This window comes from Ptychodera flava, chromosome 11 (assembly GCF_041260155.1).
Source record: "Ptychodera flava strain L36383 chromosome 11, AS_Pfla_20210202, whole genome shotgun sequence".
NCBI lineage: Eukaryota > Metazoa > Hemichordata > Enteropneusta > Ptychoderidae > Ptychodera > Ptychodera flava.
The window spans coordinates 38444910-38472068 of NC_091938.1; the positions used below are offsets into that span (position 1 = coordinate 38444910).

At 35.9% G+C, this 27159-nt stretch overlaps 1 protein-coding gene across 6 annotated transcripts in view; it reads right to left on the bottom strand.

Annotated features, from left to right (window-relative positions):
- The window catches only part of LOC139144222 (BTB/POZ domain-containing protein 9-like), a 121778-nt gene that overhangs the window by 71020 nt on the left and 23599 nt on the right, over positions 1–27159 (bottom strand). The window contains exons 1-2 of one of the 6 annotated variants that reach the window (XM_070714878.1): positions 22051–22087; positions 18998–19228 (exon numbers count right to left, since the gene is read on the bottom strand). In XM_070714878.1, the coding sequence (XP_070570979.1) occupies positions 18998–19138 (141 nt within the window). In that variant the 5' untranslated portion in view covers positions 19139–19228; positions 22051–22087. Of the gene's footprint in view, positions 1–18997; positions 19229–19604; positions 20312–20980; positions 21072–21115; positions 21352–22035; positions 22088–27159 lie in introns of those variants that run through there. The other 5 variants (XM_070714877.1, XM_070714883.1, XM_070714879.1 and 2 more) reach the window with 5 other exon arrangements.

Below are 27159 nucleotides of genomic sequence, written 5' to 3' on the forward strand. Positions count from 1 at the left end.
ATGCACAGCCTGCAGTCATCTCTCAAAATCAGTTTAGTTTCCTAATAGTATTAGCAGTACAGCGTAAAGTAAGTATACACACATTTTATACATGTACTGACATGGACATATGAAATAATTCTATTTATTCTGGCAGTGTACAACTCTACTTTCAGATTGTATTTTGATTTAACCTTCACTGACAGTTCCTTGGCAGGCAGGCTTGATAGCTCATTTTTCTGTAATTGTGGGTTTTTTTGTAAAATTCTGACTGATAACAGAAACTGCCAGAAATGTGCATCACTGTGTACGGTCAAAGTAACTGTCAGGGCTAAGTTTGACAGAAGGCAAAACTTTATTAACTCCTTTTTGAAGTTAAAAAAAGATGAAAATATCTCACTTCTTTGATATTTACCATTCTTATACATATATTTGTTAATATTTGCTTGAACAACACGTCTTATCCTCTTATTATTTTCACACCATAACATAAAATGTGTTAAAATACCCAGTATTCAAATGATGAACACTGCCTTGTCATCCTAAACAATTATATATTAATTTCTGTCCAAACCTCTTCCCAGCCAGGCCTGTCACATCCCCATCTGCCAAGTCAGTAAAAACTGGTATTGAGCCAAAACCTACAGGTATTTAACCCACTTGGCATGCATGTCATAGCGGCTCAAATCAGTAGTAATCACATTTACAATATCTATTTTCAGGGGCCTTTACATGTTCAAGTTTTTGTGAAAATGCACCATATGGGGCATGCAGTGGTTTACTGGTTTTAACCAACTTGACCTGATAGTGACGTACATCCATGAACTTGGTAGGATAAGGGTTAAATATTCCATTACTTATTAGTACAATTGAGTGCCGGATTTCTGGTATATCCTGAGGCTATGTTGACAAGTTAAATACTCTGCAACCAACATTCTTTAAGGAACAGACCAAAAAAATGTACGGTTCGACATTTTGCGGACCAGTTTTAACTGTGATATCCTAGGTGACTGGGTACCGTACTATATGAGTTTGATCTAGAATTTACTGATTTAAACATTGGTAAAACAAATATAATGAAAAGACTGTATTGTTAGAAGTTACTGATACTGTCAAAAAAAAATCCAGGTGTAATTGACAAAGTATTATTGTACATTTTGTTTCATCTACTTTAGCCAATCAGGATAGCTGTTACAGAGCATCATGGACAGCAGATTAATGATTCCATGACTCACTGTAACGGACTTCAAAAGTAGACTCTGACTCAGTGTGAAAAATTGCACATAATTGGCAACACTTGACATAAATGGTTCTCTTATTGTTATTTTGAGATATTTGAATTTAAAGAGGTACAGAGAGTACATGATGGCAATGGACGTGAGAACTCCAACTTGAATCGACACTGACCGGGATAGGAAATTGCAAAACCAACACGTCATGACTAATGCAGGTTTAGAAATTGATGGAGTATTTTATTAAAGGAGTTGACAGGTAGTAATTACAATTGTGATGAACTTGACTGCCTTTCACACTCCAAGTCCAATATAGTTTTTGATTCTATGAAACTGATGTACTGAATCTTTTCCTCAATGATATCATTAGATGGAATCTTGTCACTTGTCTTTTATGAAAAAATAAGTTGTCAGTATCAAAAAATTTCTCACAATGTTTATATTCTATTTACAGGTATTTGATACTTCCCAAAATATGTCAACATGCCAATATGTACATCACGCAAAATTGATAATTTGGGCAACATAAATTGTTGGCTTTTGACAATATACATTAATTTCAGACCTAAATTCTGTTAGACTAGTTCACGTTATTGATGTTTAAGCAATAAACCTCCCAAGAGATTGGTACAGCACAAGATTTTGGCCAGTTCACGATGTAATAAGTCGTAGCACATGATGCAAATATGGAATAAACTGGTCAAAACCAAATGATATACCATTGCTGAGGTTGGTTATTGCTATTACATCACAACTACAGTAAATTGATATTCTGGCATGCAATAATGTAAGTGTTTTTTCTCTAGCTTTACTTGTGTGTGTTCCAACTGTGCTCTATTGTGAATATTGCACTGTTATTTTTACAACTAAACCAATCAGATTGCTCCGTTTTCACCTTCAACATACTGGTATCATAGAGTTGTACATGTTTATTGTCTATTGGACTACCAGCATACATCATGTACACAAACCTGGTAGATTGTCATCTTTCAACAACAAAGAACAACTACATTCTGCAATACCAATAAATTATCAAAATTGAAAACTTCAATCCTTTGAAGACATCATATATGTACACACTTGAGGCCTAAACAACAAAGTTTTGGCAATAAACCAGTGTTTGTAATACAAACTTGTATACAATTTTACTACAAGTCACACAGGTATTTATCATGCCTTGTGACTCTCAAGTCATTCCTTAGTTCTATACAATTGTGAATGAATGTGTGCACACATGCTGAATGGTTCTGTTTTCATTGAAATACACGGTAAGTCACAGCAGATGTTATGGATGTAAGTGTGGACAGGACTGGTGGCAGAGAACATGTGTATATGGAATGACATTCTGAATACAGGTAGAGGACATGAGTATGTAATCAGTGAGTTATCATGGGGAAGATAGTTATGAATAGAAATATTTATTTTGGTATTTGCCAATAGAAGTAAGATGACTTGTTGTGTATACAGACTTAAACTGAGACTGAAAAAGAGAAACAGAATAGAGTTGCTTTCAATGGAATGGTAACTGTGAAAAATCTTAGATCTGTCCCTCATTGAAATACCATTTTCAAACAGAATCACCTGCAATAAATAGCTAATTTTATAGTGAGAATAAAATTTTAGACCAGGAGTGTGAGCATTTAATAACGTGAGCATTTCCTCAACCGTGGTTTAAATCTACAACTGGACTTCCTGTATTGTCACTGTGTATATCAGTAATGAGTAACTTACACAATGCATACATTGAGGACACAGAATGAACAAAATTTTCAACACGACCGGAAGACCCTCAAGGATCAATCATTTAGCCTTGCTAAAGAATGAATCAAGACACACTCATCAGTGGAAATAATAGAGAATATGTACACACACTTTCTTAACATTTAAAACACCCTTTCTTCAATTTCCCAGATGACATCGCTGAAAAATACATGTATCGGATTTTCATTAAACAAGTTGGCCAAAATGAATCGAGAGAGAATATGTTATTTTCCTTGGATAACGCCAGAATTAATCAACTTTCCGAGCAGATAACAAAGTCATTACACAGGTAATTGCAATATTAACCCTAACCATTAACACCCAAATAGGATGAGTTAATAAAAAATCCTCAGTAATCAAATCTAACTCCACAGAGTTTAGCCCGTCTCTAACCCGTGCTAATGGAAAATTCATTTCCCTTTATAGAGTGGCTCGAATCCCAGTAATTGCTTTCTTCGACCTCTGCAAAATTGAATATGAGTTGTCTATCCTTTTTTCACCATTTGTATCTTTTTTAGTAACTGGGAATAAAAGGTCATTTTTCCCTGGATTACAAAATCATATTCCGTTTGATTACAATTCACTGTGAAGACACGCGGTCCATAAAAGTTCTGGGAGATGTTGTCTGACTTTTGTGACTTTTATGTCAAACTGAGATGTATGACTATGACGGTGGATTATTCTGAACAGCATGATGTACCCAGCATACATAGAGATGATCTCATCGCACAAACTCACCTTCAATATTTAATAATTTTTGTCTCCTTTACTTACATCATCTAACAGCTTCTATCACATCTAAATGAGCCCCTATTCAGAGAAAAAATACTGATGTTCTATTTCTGTTAATAATTCCAAGACAATAATGTCAAAAATGCATTGATTTACTTTTGGCTTATTCTACTTGGATAAAATTTTAATTTGTTAAGGATTACTTTTCTAATCTGATAATATAACCCAATCACTTTCTAGCATAGTTTTATCAATTGTATTGAAAACAGTTCTATGGAGTCTGTTAGTACAAGGCTTCATTCATTTTCACTGTTTGATTTTTGCAAAAACTGATATTGATCAGGTAAGTCAAAATTCAGAAATTCTAAAAATTAAATTGAAATTAAGTTTCATTGAAGTCAAAGTTGCCTAACTTCAACAAAAAGGAGAATGAAAATGTGTAATTTTTTTGTAGTAGAATTCTATCAGAAAGATGCTTCCAGTGTACACCAGTAGATTTGATGTTATTTAAAGTGAAGAGCTCTTTGATTCACTGTTTACTGGATGGCTGCAATTCAAGGGTATTTACTTCATCTCAGAAATCATGACTTGTCAGATTTAATTGAGACCCATGAGATCAATTATCAAATTGTTCCAAGGCGGGATAACTTGTCCCTGGAAAAGCAACAGTCATTAATTTATAAATGTGGCCATTTTGCGCATCAGAAGAGATGACCTAACTATCTCCGGTCACAGCTAATCTGAGTTAATTCCAATCAAATGTCTGTGTTTTTCATTACACTTATAGTGCTGACAATATTCCATTAGATGTACTAATAGACTTCACTGACGCTAATACCACGCAATGCATTGTGGGAGTCTGACATGGCTGGTCAGTGGATTTAAAAGCAAATTTTTTAAAGCAACGTCTAACGTCAGTATTGCTTTTTCTTGTTTCCTTGTTGATTTGATTTTGTACATTTGATCTGTTTGGTACGTGTTGCACTTTTATTTCTGAATTAACGTGATGTTACCTGTGATATTTTTCCTACTTTGCTAATCCCATAGAGTCAAACTACCATTGGGCAAATTTCCTGTGTATTTGTGATTGTATATGAGAAAATGTTTGAGTGGAGTGAATGTGATACAGGAAGTTATCCTAGAATCTCAGAATGGCTGGCTGGATTTCAGTCAGCCCTACTTTGCAGATTCCACTCTGGTACGTTTGTCATGAACTGATATTAATTTTGGCTTATAACCAAAGTCAAATGGTTTTGCATGAAATAAGGAAAGATATATGACACACCGTAACCGTTTCAAATGACAAATTTTCTATTCATGAACTTGAACCAAACTTTCTTCTGAGTTTCCAAAAGCTAATTTCATCTTGGAGCTACAAATTTATTTGTTCATATCCTGATTACAGGTTCTTGTATTCCACAAACCTAAGTCAATGGAAGGGTAGAGTTATTCATCCTTTCATCCCCAGACTTTGGTAGATTCCCATGGTTTTCAATAGGATGGGTGGACCCATACACAGAGAATGGGGAGGAAAAGGTTAAGCTGGTCTTCAACACATTTGGACCAATAACAATCATGTACAATCAAATACAAACTAATGAGGAAGAAATGTAAACATTATTTGTGAATAAAAATGTTACTTTATCAAACCAATACAAAGAAACAGCACACAAATAATTAGATTAAAAATTTTATTTTCAAACAGTGATGCACATTTTATACAAAATGGAAATTTACAATGAAATTTACAATGATTTCTACAGCTTAAGATTTTCAACTACATTTTATGGATCACAAAACATTAGCATCTATCAACGTTTGTGTTGGGCTAGGGTGTTAAGACACCACAATGAGAGAAGTGTTGCTGGTTTTACTGCTTCTCAAAGTCAATTACATTTTGATGTGATGTCTTGTCTCAGTACAGACTAGTTCCATTTCAATAGTTGCATAATGTTTTTGTACGGGGCAGTATACCAGTAAATATTACCAATATTCCTGCCATTTCTCAGAGATTCCATACTCTTACATCAGAATAACCACATCACGCAATACCAGCAATTCTACTATTGTGCAAATACTGAATTTTGTGTTTCAGAAAAATCACAGGTAAAATACCACAAAATATCTTGAAGGAACAACAAAGCCTACGGTAGATAGTCCCATGTAAGATTCAGGATATGTCTATTTATTTATTTATTTATTTATTTATTTATTTATTTCAAGGAAGACCAACGGGAACAAGTCCCATTTACAGGCTCCATAAAATATGAATAAAAAATACATAAAGTACAATAAAACAATAAAACGACAATGGACAGACGACTAAAAGTATAAAACCATTAAAAATAGCTACAAATTTAAGCATAAAATCCTGATTAGGCGTCTGAAACTTCGATAAGATGATCTGATATCAATGGCAGGGTTAGAAATGTACAATTCATTTAAAGTGGCCATACATCTTTGAAGTGCCGAGTATTTAAAAATATTGAGTTTACAAACTGCTATTCTAAAAACAGTGTGGGTTCTTGTAGTTCTCTGGGGAATATTAAAATTAATACGAAAAATAATTTGTGGACAATCATACATGTTATTAACACATTTGTATAAAAATATAGTATCTAAAAATTGTCTCCAATGATAAAGAGGTGAAAGGTTAAAACGCTGGCACAATTCTTCATAATTATCTAGTCTCTCTTTTTGCTGACAGTAGAATGACCTTGAGATTAATTTGGTAAATACCTAAGCCAATTCAACAATAGTCCATTCCTCTGCTTCTCTTTGTGATAAATTCACAGACTGATCTGAAACTCAAGCTAAACCAGACACACTGATCATGGTGGCGTAGAGTAACCAATGCACTGATTGAATCACCAACACTTGGCAGAAAGCACTCACCAAAGCTAAACACACTAATGAAAGTAAACAAAAGACAACAAAATCACACCAAACCGTAGGAGACAAACCTTACACTTTTATACTTAAGAAGACAAACACTACTATATGGTGAGTTAATGATAGCTTATTTGTCACAGTAAACATTGACAATGAGGTGTCTGTTCATTTAACTATTCTGACTCTGTGACACAACTGAGCTCTATTAAACCAATTGTTTATTTTTCATTTTTTTTATGGATTGAGGTGATTTGGGTGATTGGAAATTGTAATTTAATACAAAGCCAAGTTTATTTTTTTGTATTTTTTTAAAACCAGAGATAATTTGGGCTAAAATGAAAAGTTTATGTCAATATGGACAACTTATTTGCCTATTGTTATGAGCCATCTGCCGCAAAGCAAAAAAGCAATGGATGTCTGTTTCATCCTTGCGAAAAGTCCTATTCTCGCTCCAGGGTCTATGGTTTATGTCAGTCAATGAGAGATGAGACATGCGGGGAAGGCAAGGTTACAACAGATGGCATAGAAAACACTTGATGATAATGACTCCTCAACAACAGCGCGTGGCGTGACTCCCAGTCCTCTTTAACATGAAATTATCACATTGTTTTGCCACCACAACACCACTCTAATACCAGCAACTGGGATGATTGCGACCAAAGATGAGGGTCCTTGAGGTGTAGCAAAAACATGACTTGTGAATGGCAGCTCTTTATAAAATGTGTCCATTAAAATGGAAAGATCAGGAACCAGTGATATAAATATACCAGCAGCGGCTGTGGTTTCAATCAAGGCTGTATCAGCAGCATGAATGTTCCTACATGTACCAACACCCTTTTCTTGAGCAAATATTATTAATTCTCTACATCCTAAACGTTAACCAGTTTGAATTGTTTTCAATCATATTATATCTTTGTTGAAATATGAGATGGGATAAGGATGGCAGGCGTTTTGGCAGCTAATGTGTCTTCAGATAACTATTTTAAAATTTCATTTGAATATTTGTGAAAAGTTTGATGAAACTTTGACATGAAGGTTTCATATTCTATGGATCGCCGCGCCATGGAGACACTTGGACAAAATCCAAAGACATGAACAGAGAATTATGACAATGACACTAGTTGCATATCTGATGATGCTATGATAACAATATCATTTTCACCAAGAGATAAAAAACAACAGATTTGTGTAATTGTGCAATGAACTGCTCTAAATCTTACCAGTCAATTTTGCCAAAAACATCTTCAATTGATATGCTTCTTTTATTTAGGTGTTGAACTCATCTCCATAGCAACTAACCTGACATTATCAGTCTCACATCATTACAGTTTTCATACACTATTGTTTTCTACAACAAATACATTACATTTCCACAACAAGTAAATCTTCCATTAAAAATTTTGGCCAAAATTGTGACGAGATTATTCCCTGACAGAGGTCACTAGATACGGAAAGTATGCGTTGACATTCTCTACATTCAATATTCAATGTGAAGTATGGCTAATCTCACACTTGATAGCTTATACCTGTTTCTCAGAGTTTGCACAATGTCTTGTTGCAGAGACTGGAGGAAGATACAAGTTTCATCCTTGTACAATTGAACTCAGCAAATTTCTGGTGCCATCAACAAGATAAGCAAGGACACAGTCCCTGCAGTGACTGTGGCAAGGTCAAACCATTTAATGCCTCCCTTGCAAAATTTTTCATTTTCTATGAAAATAATCATTTGTAGGTCAAACCCTGAATTCGAATTGACCATTGGTACACACAAAACCATGAGCACAAATGCGCATAGAAATATGTGCATTTCTGTATGCGTTTGTAACACAGGTTTATTTGTACTGCCATCACATGGTCTTTTGGGTGTACTGGGTCTATGGAACTAATCACATCCTTTTATTCCGGAGTGGCACCATTGATCATTCATACTTCAGATTACAGTGCATCAAAACACCAGGTATGGAAGTAATGTGAAAAAATATTACTTCGTCAAGGAATCGTGCTAGATTTGTCTAAAAATGAAGGATAGCACTGACTTTGGATTTAACATTGCAACCAGGATATTCTATGATTTTTAAAACTGACTGACCATCCATATCTGAATGCAAATGACAGGCTGGAAACCCATGAACAGGATCAACAAAACACCATCTTCTTCAACCTTTGCTCCCCTTTTTTCTCTTTCTAGACGTCCAATTTGCTGCTGAAGACAATAGGTTGATACCAAACTTTGATAGGGAGGGCTGAATGGCACAATGAAGATGACTACACCCTTTTGCATGGAGATGTAATTGCAAAAAATAAGATTACCAGAGCAATGGAAAAAATACAAATAAAGTTCAAAGATGCTGACAACAATGTGCATCTTGTGAACAGAAACCATGTCTCCCTTGTGTTTTTTGCTTTCAGTCTCACAATATAGATTGTAAAACTGTGGCAGTATGTGAGCCACTTGCAGTTATCTCCATGACAACAAGCATACCATGAAAATTAGGAGAAAACCTCGCCACAATCTTAACAGAAATTAACAGCTTCACAAGAATGCCTTGAGAGCATTTTCCTCTGCTTTTGAAAGTGCCATGCGGGCTTATTGAAAATCAGAATAATACATTAAAAAGGAAAAATATCAAAATGCATCAGACATACAAGGACCAGCAAATGACACTATGGAGACATAATATTGGAAATTTTAGTGTAATCCGGGCATTGGTATGAGAAACAAGTCAAAATATTTCAAGCAGAAGATTGGTATGGCAGAATGGCCCAGTCAAAGATTGAGAATTACCATGCTCAATTTAACGTAAACTTCTCCAAACAAATATCCCCTACTGGCATTTGAAAACTCGTCATGCATGAAATAACGACATTTGATTGAAGGAAGGTGAGTACGGTCTCAGGTATTCACAAAAATCAATGTACAGTCACTAAAATTAGCTTAGCATTGGAAACTTAGATTTGTGTTAATGTACTAGGAGTGTGTGTATTTTGAAAGTCAATTCAAGCTATAGCACAACCATTACTTCAGTGCCTGGAGTAAAAGGCAAATCTGACCAGCAATCAGGATATTATTACCACTTTACAGTACTTTCACTTTCTCTTCTTGCGACTTTTACATGCAAATTTGGCAAATCACTTGTCAAATTACATTCTGCTGAAGAAATTTTCCTTCACTTTTGATGGTTTTTCATTTATTCCGAGCAACTGCTAGTAAGTTGTTCCATGCATGCATAAATTGCTACAAAGCAGTCTGTCCTCACAGTCCGTGTCTATGCTGATTTTTTTTATCTTTATCGGTGATAAAATCCTTAGCCATAGAATTTCATGGCATATGCCACTATGAGCACAGCAAAAATAATTATTCCGACTGTTATGCTCTGAATAATGTAACTTGTAAAAGATATCAGTTGCATTAATTTTCCATTTAAATTTAAATATGCAATAACAAATTTACTGAAATTATGATTGACCAGATGACGGCATCTGAAAATCAATTAAAGTAAACACAACAGTTCATATTGCAATAAATATTGTAAATTAAGAGTAAAACTCAAATCATTTCAATGATATTTCCCTACCTTCAAACAGATTCATGAGTTTATAGTGACTGTTATCTTTCCATTAAACAGCTTCCAAATGATTAGACTATTGAAAAGGAGTTTCTAGCTGCTATTCTTTATCTATCTGATCAGGAATAATGTTTTTACAATAAATTGCTTCTGTTACGAATTTAAAACTCTTACTCCAGCTTATATGATATATTTAATCTGTATCTTTGATGTTACCGCATAGGACTGTAAAATTTTCCTACAAAATTCAGACCTGTATTTTTCAATGTTAGTCCAGCAAACTGTCCAATTATCTGACTTCAAAGATTTTTCCTTGCTGGCATCAAGCTTATAAAATCTATAAAAAGTGCATTCTCTGGTCATATGGCAGTGCGACTGAATGTGAGTATATTGATTGGCGTCTTCTGGTTTCAGTTCCATGGAAATAAGCGGCATCACTTGCTCACATTTAAATTGCCTCGTTTCATCACACAGATGTACTCAATGCTATAATAAAACACTATACAGTGAAGAGTTTCAACATTCATAAAAGATCATCATATTTCAAATGGCCACCACTAAAACAGAAATTTCCATTCAACTTTCATTCTGGCAGTCCAAATGATAGTGCCAATATTACTAACATTTGCCACTTTTGGTAGTATTAAATATGAAATTTGTCAGTATTTTCAAAACAACAATAATTATATTCTCATTATTTACACATGCCAGTATATTTCATATAGTATATTTCATATTTTCCTCGAAAACATGATAAAATCTGAAAGACATAGAAAACCTGAATTTCAAATCCAGAAAATGTTTGGATGTAGGACTGTCATTTTATCATGTACAATTGCAAAGTACCCATACAAACATTTCATTCATGATAATTTGGTGTATTCTGTGAAATTTGCCAATCAAGATACAATGGCTGGCATAGGGTTACCAGGGCAATTCACTTTGCTGTATTTCCGTCTCAAAAAGCTCAATTATTTTACAGCCTGCCAAGTGAGCTACAGTAGCTGGGGAAATATACAAAAGATATTTCTGTTAAAAGCACTGCATGACCCCATACAGAATGGTAGAGTGGATTGTACAGCAGGGAAAATAAACTCATACAGGTGATAGAATACACAATATTTACATTTGCAAAATGAATGCATATGCTACTTCTCTGAAAATTCACACACATTTGATAGTTTTTCTGCAGCTAATAAAGATATTTTTTGCATATTTCTAATTAAATAGTCTTTTGTTATTTTCAGCAGCATGGTATCTGTGTAGTATCAACATTCATGTACCTTTATTTTACCCCCCCCCCCTCTCTCTCTCTCTCTCTCTCTCTCTCTCTCTCTCTCTCTCTCTGAAAATGAGGTTTTACAGCAATGTTAGTATCAATTCTTCTAAATGTAAGATGCACTGACTAACATGTTCAATTTCTTAAACCATGAAAACTGATGTATGATAACCATGCAAATCAGTCACATGATCTCTTCAGACCAATCAGCTGACTTCTTATGCAAGAGTAACTTCTGCATGTATAGTCATACTTCCTGGATATTCTTACCTACTTTAATGTAAACACTTTTTTCAAAAGACATGTTTAGTAACTACAAAATAAGAAACTACTGTCAGTTGATGGTTCACATTAATTTATTTTATGCATGTATTATCATCCAACTTTCATTACCTTAACCATGTACAGTAGTAAATTGGCTATATTGTTGTAAAATCCCTTTTTCTTCCCACACACTCTCACTCCCAAGATTTTTTCTTTTCAAAATTTTGAACACAGTCTTCACTACATTGACTCCCCATGTTCCTAATATGCTATAGTTTGACACTACTGGTAAAGCCACCCAGTTATGTTATCTATACTTTATGTGAACTGCAAGGTATGCTCATTTCTGTTGATACTTTTATTGCAGTACAGTTGACTGGGTCTAACCTAGTACTGGTATACAGCATATCTGTACTGTTGTCACATTTCATGTCATTCAACCCAGTATTGTGATCTTTACGACCTAGTGTTGTGATCTGTCCATCCAATTCCACCAATTGACAGTTATATATCGGCCATGTCTTTGCTATGATCTCTGGTCTGTCATCATCACCTGTCATGCCAGGACAATGCTAAGACCTACCACTATGGAGTCCAAGGCACTTTGTACGCATCTCATTGAAATCCTTCACACATATTGCATTGAAATCCAGTTTGTCACCTCAGTGATGAAACTCCTGCACCCATAAGTCCTGCTCTGTGCTAACGTAAGGCTATGGTATCCCAAGATGCACTGTGGCCTTTTCCATTTCAGCCTACACCAAGAAGGGATCCACCCTTATCAACACTATTTCAGTAGTCTTATCCTAGCAGTTTATTAATCCTGTGCTACCATCAATTCTTCAACATCCTATCCAATGTCGAATAGCCTATAACTTGCCCCCATTCAACCTCATGCTGTGATCTGACCCCATGTTACCCAAACAATGAGGTCATGTCCCATTTATACCCTCTGCAATAACACTGGATACAAATTCACTGATATACTACCAGTCCTCCATTCCACACCATCTTACATGTATAAGGCAAACTGACTCAATGTTTGAAATAAAATGCACAAATAATGACGATTAAAATATTCAAAATATCAAAGGTAAGAAAACATATGATATTGTTTCACTAGTTACAGATTTCAAATGGACTATAAATGCTCAGAAGTGAAAATTCTTCTAAAATGAAAATAATTCCCCTGCATATGAATTAACCACTGTAATCAGACTGCTGGAACACTGCAGCCTGAATAATACATTTGCTTGGATTTCAATTGAGCACTTCCATTCAATTTTATTGTGCAATGGCTCATATAATTTGAATAAAAGAGATGCACATATACATATAAACTCACATCAATGCAAACTATTCTGTCACTATACTGTCAAAACCCACACATAAATCTATTTGCTGGCAGGACAAATGTTGATTTCACTTTTAAAAACACAGAGAATGGAGTCAGGAATTCAGCGAAACAAGAATTTTCTTAGCAGTGTCCTCACGTAAATCAGCAATCTCACAATTGAAAAGCTTTGAATCAATGGCTGCTTAATGTGGGTATAATTCAATACATTTTCACTGGTTTATCGGTGAACCACAGCAATTTTCAAGTGGCATACAGTCATTTAGATTAGCCTATAGTTCCCTTTACAGACATGTAAGGCTAAGTGCACATCCATTTTCCTCGTTATACAGTTTTAATTTAAGTACCTTCCTGACACACTGTTTTGTGACAGACTAAAAATCAAATCATACTGTTTATATTTCTTACGATACAAAAGAAAAAGCAAACATGACTTTTACTGTTTAAGGACATGCATTTGTCAAAAAAAGCATTATTTGTTGATTTTTCGAATTTTTAATTCAATAAATGTACTACTGCCAGCACTTTTTTTTGAATAAACTACACATATATCTCAGTTAACATGGTTGACAGTCCATGGACTGATTGTGTTGGCAGGCCTAGATTCAGAATTGTCATTTACTACAAACACATTCAATACATGACTACAATGGCCTATTTCATAAAATGGTCTTCTAGCAAAACAGAAAACCATGTACCGGTACACATAACACTTCCACAACCCTCCCCTATTTCAAAGTAGACCGGTCTGATCTGTATTCACTTGGATGTAGAAGACTAAACCTCTGAGCAGATGCGAAAGGTTTTAGAGGTAATTTTGGTTTTTTAAATGACCCAATTGAAATCATTATATCATTAGTCATGGTCATCTACAAAAAGGGACAATTCAAAACCAGGACACGGATCATGAACAGTATAGTGTGCAAATTGGTGCTATATGAAATTCTCAATTGATAATGAAGCATAATCTTTGTTATATGCATACTTAAACAACGCTCATTAGAATATTTTGCATAAATGAATAGTAATTAGTTGCTCTTCCAGAGTTAGGTGAAGAACAGAGGTTTATAGGACTACAGATACACACTAACATGATTTTAAAACCTGGATTCTGAAATCGGTCATGAGCAGTACACATCAAATATTCCGAACAGGACATGTCTAAACAGCAATTTCAAATCCTGCCCTGAACACCAACCACTTGTTATGTTCCATCTAAGGCCACAGTGCTGGGCCTTCAAATGCATATTTGTGTGGAGTTAAATGGGACTAATCACTGGAAATAATTTTATTATTTGCCAACTGAATCTGAAGCAAGGTACACCAACAGGTCTTCTGTGTGCTCTACAAGACATTCTACTCCTTGGTAAAATAGACAACAAATAGTGGACATAATAAACTGCTCTTCCGCCAAAAAGACGGGGTGGCCAGCTTGAGAGGGCATGCCATAATGAAATCCCACACCCTGGCAACTCCCAATGGTACAATTAGCACTTATTATTCCAATCATAACAAAAAATCTTGGCACGCTGACTGAGCACTTTTATTCCTATGCATTTCAGATTCACTTAAGCGTGTTGGTATCCCTTCGGCATGTGTTTGAATTTCTGTGTCCCACAATACAGAAATTTGAGGGGCTGAATTCCACACACATATCGTCACACATGAGACTCTGAGAGACCCCGACTTGAAATTTTGCCAATGGATAGGGCAGTCGCTAAAAGATCTTGATATCTTGTCAACTACCTCACAGCCACAGAATTTACAGAACAAATTGCAAACACTGCCTTGCATAATTTAATTTGGAGTCATGATGAGGTGTTAAATTACCTGTTAAGTAGGCCACATGATTATACAGCATGGAGAAAGTTTGTGAAAAAATGGACCTCTCCCCTTCAGTCACCCGGAAAATTGCAAATCAAGCTGTAATAGAATAAAGTGATCCACGTACACAGAAAGAACCCATTATATGTACAATTGCTGACTAAATCTTGTTGTGGCATGTGTTGATAAGCTCAACAACATGAAGAAACAGCACAATGTTTTTAGGGAGATTTCCAACACCTTGATCATTTCTTGAAAACAAAAAGAGGTGGTATTGGAACAATAACGCTAATTATCCAACTCACACCTACATGTATTTCAAGAAATGTCCTCACACATGATGGAATCTGCCAATCAAATGAACCACTTGAGGTCACAATGAATATCATTTGCATACCTAATGAGAATCTGCAACAGCCAGTGTTTACTGTTTACGGTGTTACTAGGAAAGCCAGACAAAATATCACAAGTGAACGACAAAAGAAGTATCGTTTTGCTCCAATCACACAACAAATCAGTGAACAAACTGAACTACAACTACCTGTGTGGTAGCGTGAGCAGTTACAGTCATTTCAAGTCCTGGCAAGTTGTGTGTGATGCTTCAACAATCAGCAAACAAAACACATATGTTTTGCTTGTCAAATTCAACAACACAGTTCATAGGCTTCACCATGGCTATTTGTAATACAGTGAATAAAGTCATGACAGGGTTTGAAAATAAATACATACTTTTTGGTTCCAAAAATAACTTATTTTCATTTTTAAACCACCAAATAATAATGTTGTCTGCTCTTCAAGTTCTGACAACCATTCCAAGGATTTGGAAACTGTCACAGAAATTATTGAAAGTCCTCTGAAAGGACAGAGCCTTTGTGTTTGAGCCGAAGACACTTTGATTCTGAGGTTTCAGACAGTAGTTTTTCCAGCAAATGGTCTGTTCAGGCCATTAGGCTAAACACTAAACTCAGAAAGAAAGCGAAATGTTGGTAAGCATAAGGTAAAATTTTGTTTTAAACAACTATGCATCCAATTTGTGACAAATCAGTGACAGTGGAACATTCACAGCTTTTAAAAGAAGGTCTGTCATAGCAGATTTTGACTTTGAAATTTCTTTCGTAATGATCTTTCTAACATTTCTCCAATGGATCACTAAAATACTACCAGGGGTAGGTATACTACCATGGTCTGCATGGATCACCATACAAAACAAAATTTCAGATCCTGCTTGCACTGTTTTTAGACATTTAGTGGTAATGACTAAATGCTTTGATTTGCAGAATTGTAAGTCTTTCAACCTATAAAACACTGACAAAAATACTCTCCCATGTTTGATATCACACTAAGATTGTTTGTATGTATATTGCTCTTCAAAGCCGATGTCCTCCTGAAATTACAATAGCAATCCACACAGTCCATGAAGGAAAATTGAACTTGTACAGAGTACTGGTGAATATCGTGACAAACTGAAATTTCAGAACAAAATGTGATTCTGATTTTTGTTCATCTTGACCGACTTCTCTTGCCTCAAATAGGAATAATGAATTCAGATTCAGCTTTAGTAACGTGCTGGCTATCACACAAGTGTGATAGTACACCTGGCATGAAAACAGCAACACCGTCGTGAATCCAACAGGTGGCATCAGCTATTACAAGCACAATTGCACATTTTCAAGATCACACCACTTATCCTGAAACAAAATTTCACTTCCAGGGCCCTGCAGTGATATTCCCAATCAACAGGTTTTGTAGCCAAGGGGGAAAAGTAGCAATACAAGTGTTCATTATCAGTCATTTAGCAGCCACTGGCAGCACAGCCCTTGGTGTGCAAGGCTTGGTCACAATACATCAGCATTTGAGACCACCAGCAGAGTCTATGCCTGAATGTATTATTTTTTATTGAACATTTACAGTGTGAAAATTGCTCAGATTGCACAAAAATTCAGTTTACAGAAGTATTCTAACCATACATTCTGTATGTAATGGATTTTACAATTACTCAGCCCAGAGCCTTGAATTTTCACTGAAATCTAGTTTTTACTGGTTATTGCTCCATCAAGGAATGCACATCCTCATTGCAACAAACCAAGTGATGATATCTCTCCATCATCTTCTACGCATTGGACAGGAAGATCTTAAGAATTTGTTCAATCACTTGCAAAATTTATTCTTGCACGATCTGTAATCTTGCCAGTTTTACAGTGTCATTATACGGGCACAGCTAACTATTCTCCACGGCATTCCTTTTCTTGTTTGACATGATTACCCATGTTGAGGATTATTTTGAAAATTTCTTATTTTCTTTTCACCAAAGGTAAACCTCCACATCCCTGCTAGTTTTCCATTTTTATTTAAAGTCAATGAGAAAGTGCGGAACAAGAGCCCAAGCTGGGAACCCTACATCATCATATACCGTATTTGCAGTAACAGTATCCCATGATGTCCATGTCAGCATCTCAAGTGACCCATTTTTTCAGTTTTCAATTTCTATTGAACTTGCATTTGAAATTGACAACATAATTTAATTTCCTTATCTTGCAAGGCCTATCATTTCCCCATTTGCCAATTCAGTAAAAAGTAATATTTTGCCAAAACTTTTAAGTATTTTCACTCACATGAACTTTGCATGGTTTGTTATAGTAAGTTTAGTCTTTGAAAATCATGTTTACAGTATCGATGTTTTCAGAGGCCTTCAAATATCAATATCTGGGACATATTATGCCTCACTGATTTAACTAACTTGATATGATGGTGACACATAAACTTGGCAGGATAAGAAATCACTGAAATGCCACCGATGTGTCATTTTAAATATCTACAAATTTAATACTTCTGGTTTATGAAACATTTTTCTTCAGTTAAAGGGCCAGTGGCTGTAACTATTGATGATTTTTTTTCTCTATTTTTCATTTATAAATCAATCATAAGTTCTTGTTGTAATCCCAAAGCAAGTTTAAACACCTACTATTTATGCTTGTCAAAACAGCATCTATGCATGTAGAATGCACCGTTATTGTTTACATTTGAATTCTTATCTGGATCAGAATTCACTTTTCAATAATAATAATGCAGTTTACACATGTAAACTTAGGCTGAACTGACAAACTGAATACTGTGTGACATGCTTTTGGGAGTAGAACAAGAAACTATACGCTGGCATCAAAACAAACATTGTAAAAATCATCAAAATTTACAGCTACTGACCGTTTAATTTAATTCTATTTATCAATATTTTCTTATCCATTATCTAATGGCTGTTTAGACAAATGGAGGGCTATGTTATTTCTTAATATCAATGCTATCAAAGTTTTTTGCACCTAAACATAAACAACAAAAGCTTTAAAAAATCCCGACAAAAGCAATGGAATCATACATTTTATTACAAGCCTAGTCATTCAATGGCTGTAAATTTCCAGCACTTAAATTTATTGAAGTCAATATTTTGGATCCTATTATCATCATACATGTATGAAAGTAGCACAGACTGAGTAAGCATACAGAGTAATAAACTTTCAATAAAACTGAATAAGACTGGTGTATTTAAGCTCCATAAGCTTTAACTTTTAATGCATTTTATATTACTTTTGTTCATTTGTAAAAATACAATCTGTTACACTACTCCCAAAAATGTGTCAAAATGGGTAGAATTCAGCCCATCAGCACTACCTCTATGTGTGCCAAATCCAATGTTGTTATTGATAACTACATTGTAGTCTGAAGTTAATAGGTCAAACCCAGAATTTGATGGATCAAGATATACACAAACCCATGTGCACAAAGTAGTATGGGTATTTCCATACGTGTTAGTACACACATTGGCTTGCTTGTACCATCATCATGTGATCTCTTGAGTCCGTAAAACACATCATGTCCTTTTTATTCCGGAGTATAACCATTGGTCAACAATAACATTGCATATACACACCACATTGTGTTTGCAAGGCTGATAGTTTGTATATTAGTGAGTAAAACAAGCTGAATGTGTACTTGTTTGGCAGAACACAAATTATGAAACAATTATCAAAAGTTACAGATATTGTCCCTTCCATAAACATAAGAAAATGCTCTTGATATAAATGAAGATATCATTGCTGCGAAAAATAAAATTATGACTCACCTCATTGTCTCCAACAATAAAATGAACATCAGCTGTAGTTCTGTCATTCAGCAAACTCTCCAGGTCCTGTAACAATGCCGGCACTCCGGCATACGCTTTATCTGCCGGAATCCAGAACGGACTGGCTACAGTGGTTCCCATGGTAGGTTAGTCATATCTCTGGAAAGGGAATACAATAGATTTGGGTAGATGCTCTTGTGTGTCGTCTGGAAGTGAGTCTTGGAATGGTGCCTGTGAAAATGGGAATATCAAATTCAATGGATCAGGAATCTGCACACAATACATGATGCTAATGAACACTGAGTGCAAAATGAATTATGTGTAAAATTCACATCAGTGGTAATATGCACAGTTTATCCCTCCTACAGCTTTCCTTTGTTCATCACTGACATTGTTATCTAGTCAATAAATCTACTCAGCAGATTGAACCTGGTGAGTAATGCAGGCCCTTTGGAAGTTTGCAGTTACATTTGTTTGATGATAGCGATGAGGTTAATGATGGAAAAATCGCTTTCAAAAACCTCAGACAGATGACAATGCTCCACCAAAGTGATGACACTTTCCATTAAATCACTTCTCATCTTATCAAACCCTGGTAACAGATTACCTCATATGAACTTTGACCCTATAGCCCAGATGATCTGCAAGGATAATCTTGTTCATCAGTGTTTGTAGATTCTAATGAATTATGTCCTCAGCTTCAAGGTCACATTATATGCTGTGATCTGCTACTGTACAAAATTAACCTGTTAACATTGTTGGGTGCGGATAATATGAAACAAATAGCAACACGGATCCATCTGCTTTTCAATTGTGAACTTGCTATGGCTAAGATAATCAGAGAGGGTTTTTTGTTTTTTTATGCCTGTATATTTGATATTGCTCTTTTCATTCCAACCAGTGATGCAAACACAAAGTATACTTTGTGCACAGTGTCCGCAAGAGTTGAGTTCATGGCAGTTGTGAGCGAAAGAACATGACAAATTCTGAGTTGACACATTAGGAAATGTTTGAAAATTTCTGTGACAATGGAAAATCCTTGGATCAGGAACAAAGGAAGTATTTTTAATCTACAACAGCTCAACTATAAAATGGCCTTGGACAGAATACAGCTGAGAATGATAGCCTGGAAAACATGGAGGTGTCCTTAGTGTGCTTGTAAGGGATCAGAGAGGATTTAGGGGGATTAAGGAGCCACCAGGGTACGGATTAGCCGATTCCACTCAATCTGGATGAAGATGCTGCACAAGCGATTGGGAAATGAAATGACGGATGTCATTGAAACACGGCTCTGAGTAATCACACTTTTCAAGATAGACGGTTATTACATGCACAGCCATACTACTACGATGGCATTGTGGTGTATTACTTATCAACATGTGAATATAGTGAATTGCCATTTTTATAATCCCTTGTTTACTTTGTTGCATTCACATATGATACCCTTCAATTGTGTAGACATAATTACCATTGTCTTTTTTCAAATTTGAAAAGCATTCAAGATATTATTATGTCTTCTGCATATCAATTTGAGTATCAAAGAACAACAACACTTTGTTTCCTATCATTCTTGACCACACTCTGAGAATGAGTCTCTTGTTCTACAAATTTGCAATATCCAAGAATACAGTCCAGAATATAGTTAATCATAAAGAAATGTGTACGATTTAACCATAGACCTTTGAGGGTCTATGATTTAACAACATGTTTGACATACTTCATGCTCTCATGTTTTTGCACCAAAAACAAGTTACAAAGTTTACTAACTTAACTAAGTATAAGGTGATGCATCATCCTAAGACATTTGAGAAGAATAGCGCAGCATATTATGATATAAAGTTCATTCTGTGAGCCTAGTGGCTCTCTGAATTGCTAAAATGCAATACCCTAAACTGGCAAAGTAATTACGACATTTTGACTTTCAACTGAGCAGATCACCGTTTGCACTAAATGCAGTGTTAATAATAATCAAACCAAACTGACCTGATGAAAAAGGTTGATTTTTCCCATTCCACCAAGTACCTGATTTGACCTTAGATTTGAGGAGGACAGAAATTTCTTTGAGCATTTCACCAGCATTCAATCAACTGCTGTTGTCAAGCATGGAAATACACTAACCTTTTGGGTGAAATCATACTGATATTACTGCACAAGTCATTCGATTGGTGAAGATTTTTTGTGAGAGTATATTTGCTCTGAAAACGCACCTTTGTCATGTAATAATTGTAAAGAAAGACATGCAACACAAGAAGTTCATTGTGAGGTATAAGGCATGTAAATAAAATAGAATACACCATTCTAACTTCCTTGGATTCGGAAGTTTGCATTATGTTGTTAACAGAGTAATGCTTGGCTGCCTTTTAAGGTCACAGAATGCATCGTGCGCTCTAGTGGAAAATATAGAGGTTGTTTTGGTCAGAATTGCTTACAGAGGGCCATTGTATGGTCGCATTGACACCCAACAAAGGTCAAAGCTAGCTCAGTTAGCTTAGCCCAGAACTTGAAATACTGCCTGAACACCAGGGTTGAGTCAGTCTGTGTCCATATTATTATGGTTCCTTGCTGGTGCAGGGACCGCGATCTTAATAATGAGAGTGCCTCTTTCAGCATCCCGAGGATTTTTGACTGCATGTACGTTTCTACACGACTGCGTTCACGAGCAATAATTTGATACGAAACTGCATCGTGCATGAATTGATTTAGTCCACGGAGAAGTGTCCACAGATGTTATGTTCGAATATCATCGATGGTTAATTGGACTGTTCTAGCCGACAGATCGCGCAGTATCGATGAATCTATGTGACGCACGATTCAATGTAGGAATCTTGACCTTATCAGCGTGCTAACTTGTCCCGGCTTTTACTATGTCGGCCAGACGCGATAAGATCGATAAGAATCGTGCCGTTTTCAATTCAATCAAACTCCGCAATATATCTCTGTCAATCTGCACCTAAATATTGGATGACATGTCAACTATCTACTACGTAAGTGAGGTAATTTCGCTGGCGAACAAATGCAAAACGTAAACAAAATCATACCAAAACAAACTTCACCTGAACGACAGCTGGTGAGAGACGACTCCATGTCGTTAAGGGGTATGTAATTTTTGCGACAATTGGACGAGAGCTTCGAACCGAATTTTCAGGATTTTTCCAGACAATTTAACACTATTACGTTGTTAGAAGGTGATACCAAATGACCAACAGATGAACTAAAACAACGTTTTGCGAACAACTCAGCAGTGTTCCGATATAAATATGTCCAATTTTACGACATAGTACCCACTGTTTACGACTGCGAGAATGGCGCCCTTTCAAAGGATTTCGAATAACCAATTCGATTAATATTGGTACTTTCAATACTAGAAGTGCCAAGGGAAACGACTTAATTTTTCTTATTATAATCGGAGCAACATTTCGCTTTATAACAGTCATTCGTTGCCTTTATAATTCAAAGTAAATATTTTTGATTGGATAGAATTTTTTACATTGACTCCCAGTTTTTTCCTTACTTTTTTTAATTTTCAGATCCCCGGGCACCGGGTAATTTGCCGTTGAAATTAAAACTCTATTGCACGACCTTTACATTAACGTTATTGCAATTATTTTCGCCTGTCGGGTGTTATTTGCAAATATGCCATATGTAATCCACAGCAACGCTTAATAACGTTCAGGTCTACTAATCATCTCTTCAGTTCAAATTTTTCTAGGCTTATCGGCATAATTCGGGCTTTTTTGATCTTTTGTTTTGTTCCAGTACCTTTCCATTATTACAATATTTCTCCTATTAATATATTTTCCCCGTTTTGTGTCTTCCTTCTGTGAATCCTCTCTGTTTACCCTTTTCTGCATCCCCCGTAGGACACTGTAGCCTAAAACCAATAGGGCCTAGGGACTAGTCAATTTCTTTGGCCGGGGGGGTCATCCTGTTTTTGACTTTGGTGATGGGGTCACCATGTTGTTTAAATGCCCAAAAGGGGGTCAATGTGTTTTTGTTTTGTTTTCTTATGTTTTCTTTTTGAATTTCGACACCGACTCATAAGCTCTTACTTGCCTAAAATGCATCATGCCAGCCACAAATTTCATCATTCAGTTGCATTTTTCGGCGCGCCCTTTGGACGCGTAACTTTAATAATAATAATAAAAACTTTGATGATGATAAAACATATTTTTCAGATCCCTCATCAAGCGCGAAACTTTTATCAGACAAATATCAGATACATCTGTGTGTTTAAAATTTTTTGGCCGCGTTCGTTTAAACATATTTTTCAGCATACCCTTCAACCGCATGACTTTCATGTATCAGACATGTAGGACCTAGGCCTATATCAGAGATAACTGGATGTTTAATATTTTCCGACGGGCCCTTGGGGCGCGGTACTTTAATATATCAGAGATATATTACAGAAATATCTTGATGTTTGTATATTGGAAGTCTGTTTTGCAAAGTGTCCTAATTATTAGGAAATCTGCAGTCCATATGAAAAGCATGACAAATTCCTCAAACTTTTCTGTTTTCTGTATGAGAATTCAGTACTAGAAAGCAACATGCACTAATATTTCACAATCACATTCTTTTACAACAGTTCTAAACATCTGGTTATGCATAAAAAGTGTGGAATACATTCACAACTCATTCAAAACACTGTATTTCAAACTTTAGAATATATATATATATATATATATATATATATATATATATATATATACTGAATTATTGAATTTATATTCCACCTTTTGTTTTACTTTTGTCACGCGCAGGTGGGTTACCCTGTTTTCTAAAGTTGGAATAAGGGGGAGGGGGGTCAGCTACCTTTTGACGTCGACAAAAAATAATCCACGGCCCCCCAAAGCCGAAGAAACTGACCAGTCCCCTAGGCCCTATAGGTCTATGCTTCATACATCCTTGGCATAGCCTACATCCATATTCGCGCGCACTCAGATTTTTTTTCAGCAAAGAACCAGTTTACATACATACATACATACATACATACATACATACATACATACATACATACATACATACATACATACATACATACATACATACATACATACATACATACATACATATTTGTGCATGTTTTATCCTTCAAATTCACTATATTCCCTTCATCCCACCATATATAAGTATTTTTAACTGGTTGACTTCATAGGAATTCAGTAGCCACCGTCAGTCGAGCAATAACCCTCCTGTTTTCTTGTTCGTCCACGATGGGTTTGCACCAGCCATACTAACACGTGCATTCTGCAGGTTTTCAATGCATTATGGAAATAAAAAGGGCAATTCGTCCGTGGGTCAAAACGAACAACATTCAGTAGAGAAGTAACATATTCCCCGCCGGCGGATTATCAACTTAGTTGATCATATTGACACAAATATCTTCAGACGCATGTCTATACTTTCTGCGGAGACTTGGTGGATTTCATCAACTACAGATTTCGATAAATAGCCGCAAGATGCAATTACAAGAATGGCAAAATGGTTAGTAAAGACTGAGGACGAACCACAGGAGATTACCAGTAAAACGTTTATGCTTCAACTTAAAAGGCTTCATGATATCCACTGCAGAAATCCCCGAGCTATCTGCTATCTTCACTGTCATCACTAGAAGATTTCCAAGATGTGATTGAGCAAATTCAGAGCATGAAAATGTACAAATCCTACGCTAGTTCGCACACACGCGCGCATTATATATATATATATATATATATATATATATATATATATATATATATATATATATATATATATATATATATATATATATATATATATATATATATATATATTTGTTGGCTTTGCGGAATCGACCAGCTGCATAGCGTACCCAACATTTACAAATTTAATTGTGAATTGCAAAATTCGCCTTTTATCAATAATATCGATCATCAACACGGTGCTTGTATTCTAAGTTCTTTTGAGAATTTTAGGAGATTGTGCTATATTCCTGAGATCAAAGATCTGAGAAAGACAAATCGCTCTTGGTTTGATGTTTATTTGTATATGGTTATACGTAAATATACTGTACCAATGGTCACTCTTTGTCTGCTGCCAATATTGGTGTTTGTGTGTGTTTCATTAACCTGATGATAATTGGGACTGTTGTATTTTACTTCTCTTATTCGTCAGGGGAAACATTTACAAATACGGAAAATGTGTTATTTACACACAACAAATAAAATGGGTTCAAGTTGAGTACGGTAAAAGCATGGAAGTGAGATCGAAAAGGAGCGCTCAGCTGTCTAGTTTGATCCTTATTGGCTGAATCTCGCTAGAATGCATTGTCTACCAGAGATCTTTGTTTTGTTTAATATTCCAAGAAATACAGTTAAATAATGAGTATTAGGATCAGTGCTTGATATGACGAAGATTTTAATGATCAAGAAACTATTTCAACGAGTGGCAAATACCTAATCGTGTGGACTTTTCTGGGCCTGATGCAATCCGTGGGTCGAGAATACATCAAGTGTAGCATTCCAAGCTTCAATCACGCAGACTACAATTTCCACACGGTAATTTGAAAACCAATTACTCATTAATATGATCTATAAATACATCCTGACTCAAGTCTAGAGAGGAAAGGCCACAGCGCCGTAACTGGGTGAGGTTGAATAGGTGATAGGTGCGATTAACCCCCTGAATGTACGTCGGTCAGAAACAATTAAGCACCGTGTTGTGTCATTAGGAATAGTTAACCTCTCAAGTCAGCCATCACAAAGTTGTAGTTCAGATAATGTGATCGATAAAATAATTCCTACTTTGTTTCGTCATCTCGTTTACTGGAAAATACATGATGGGTTATCCAAGTTGAGTCGAAAGCCCGTCCGAAGGTTGTTTCCCGGGATCTAGGAATTCATTGGGTGACTGACTGATCACCAAGTAATTCCGTTTTTGCTATTATTATCGACGTGGCATTTCAGACGCGGCCGGCAATTGGCTTCATTATTGCTGAATGCAACAGCGACGCAGGACTACATCGGCTGAATGTCTAACATATCATGTCTTAAATTCCAAGAAGCTTGTACGAAGGCCCTGCGCAGGTAGCTGTCCTCTTTTGACTACACGCTAACCTTGCCACATTGAACCGACATCCAGGTCCTTTGTGTTTATATCTGTGTACTAGCCGACCTTTTTATCCTGAGATATGCAAGCGCAGGACTGGTGCCAATCATGCAAAAGAGTCCGACAAACGCGATGCATCTTTTTATCGATTTGGATTCCTAAGCTGCTCAAACACGAAATCTTACACAAAAACCCAAAGTTCACCGCTCGCAATCCTCCTGCCGAGGATGTGAGATGCAATGTATCACCCTCAGTCAGGATTCCGTATTAAAAAAACAGACACCGCAACTACCAAGTAATAGTAGACAACACGCAAAAAAGTGATAGCATCTGTAACTTTTCAAAGTTATTTTCTCTTTTTATTGTCTCCGTTGTTTAAATTAAAAATGTCCTAATTCCTTATTCATCGACCTAAAACATATGGTTTGCTTTGCACATTGACTGAAAATGCGGCAACTTGGACGTGTGCGATATGCATTGATAACGGAATGTAAAAAGTCACTGGTTGTCTCGACTCTGCACAGTTAAATTTCAACACCGTGAATTAGACTGGTACATTTACGCAATTCATATACAATGTGTGTCGCTATACTTAATCGTCCAAATGTGATAGAAGAAGAAAAACACACCGTACTTATTACACCGAGGGAACACAGAAAGTTATCAAAAACAGAGTTACTTACTCTCCAAACTGTTAGTTCAATTTCAAATTGTCAACGGTTACCATCATCGATGGATAATAATCAGGTTATTTGAAGTTTGTGATTATTTGCCGCATGATGAGATGCCGCGAAAGACAAGTACAAATTGAATTGTAATTGATTCAGTGAGGAGACATGTTTGCATCATCTGTGTGTGACTTTACGATTATTAATCATTATAAATGTGAGCTTCTAGAGACCAGAAGTAGATGCATTCGTTCTGCTAAAAGTCTGTCATCAAGTCGATTCCTTGACCAGTGCATCAGATATTGCCATATTCTTGGTACTTTTTTTACTTCATTTGTCTCTGTATTTAAGGTGTTTTCGAACACAGCGTCAATGTATGCTTTTCAACCCCGTGTTACGCATGTGGCACCCTGTAAAACGGAAGATCCG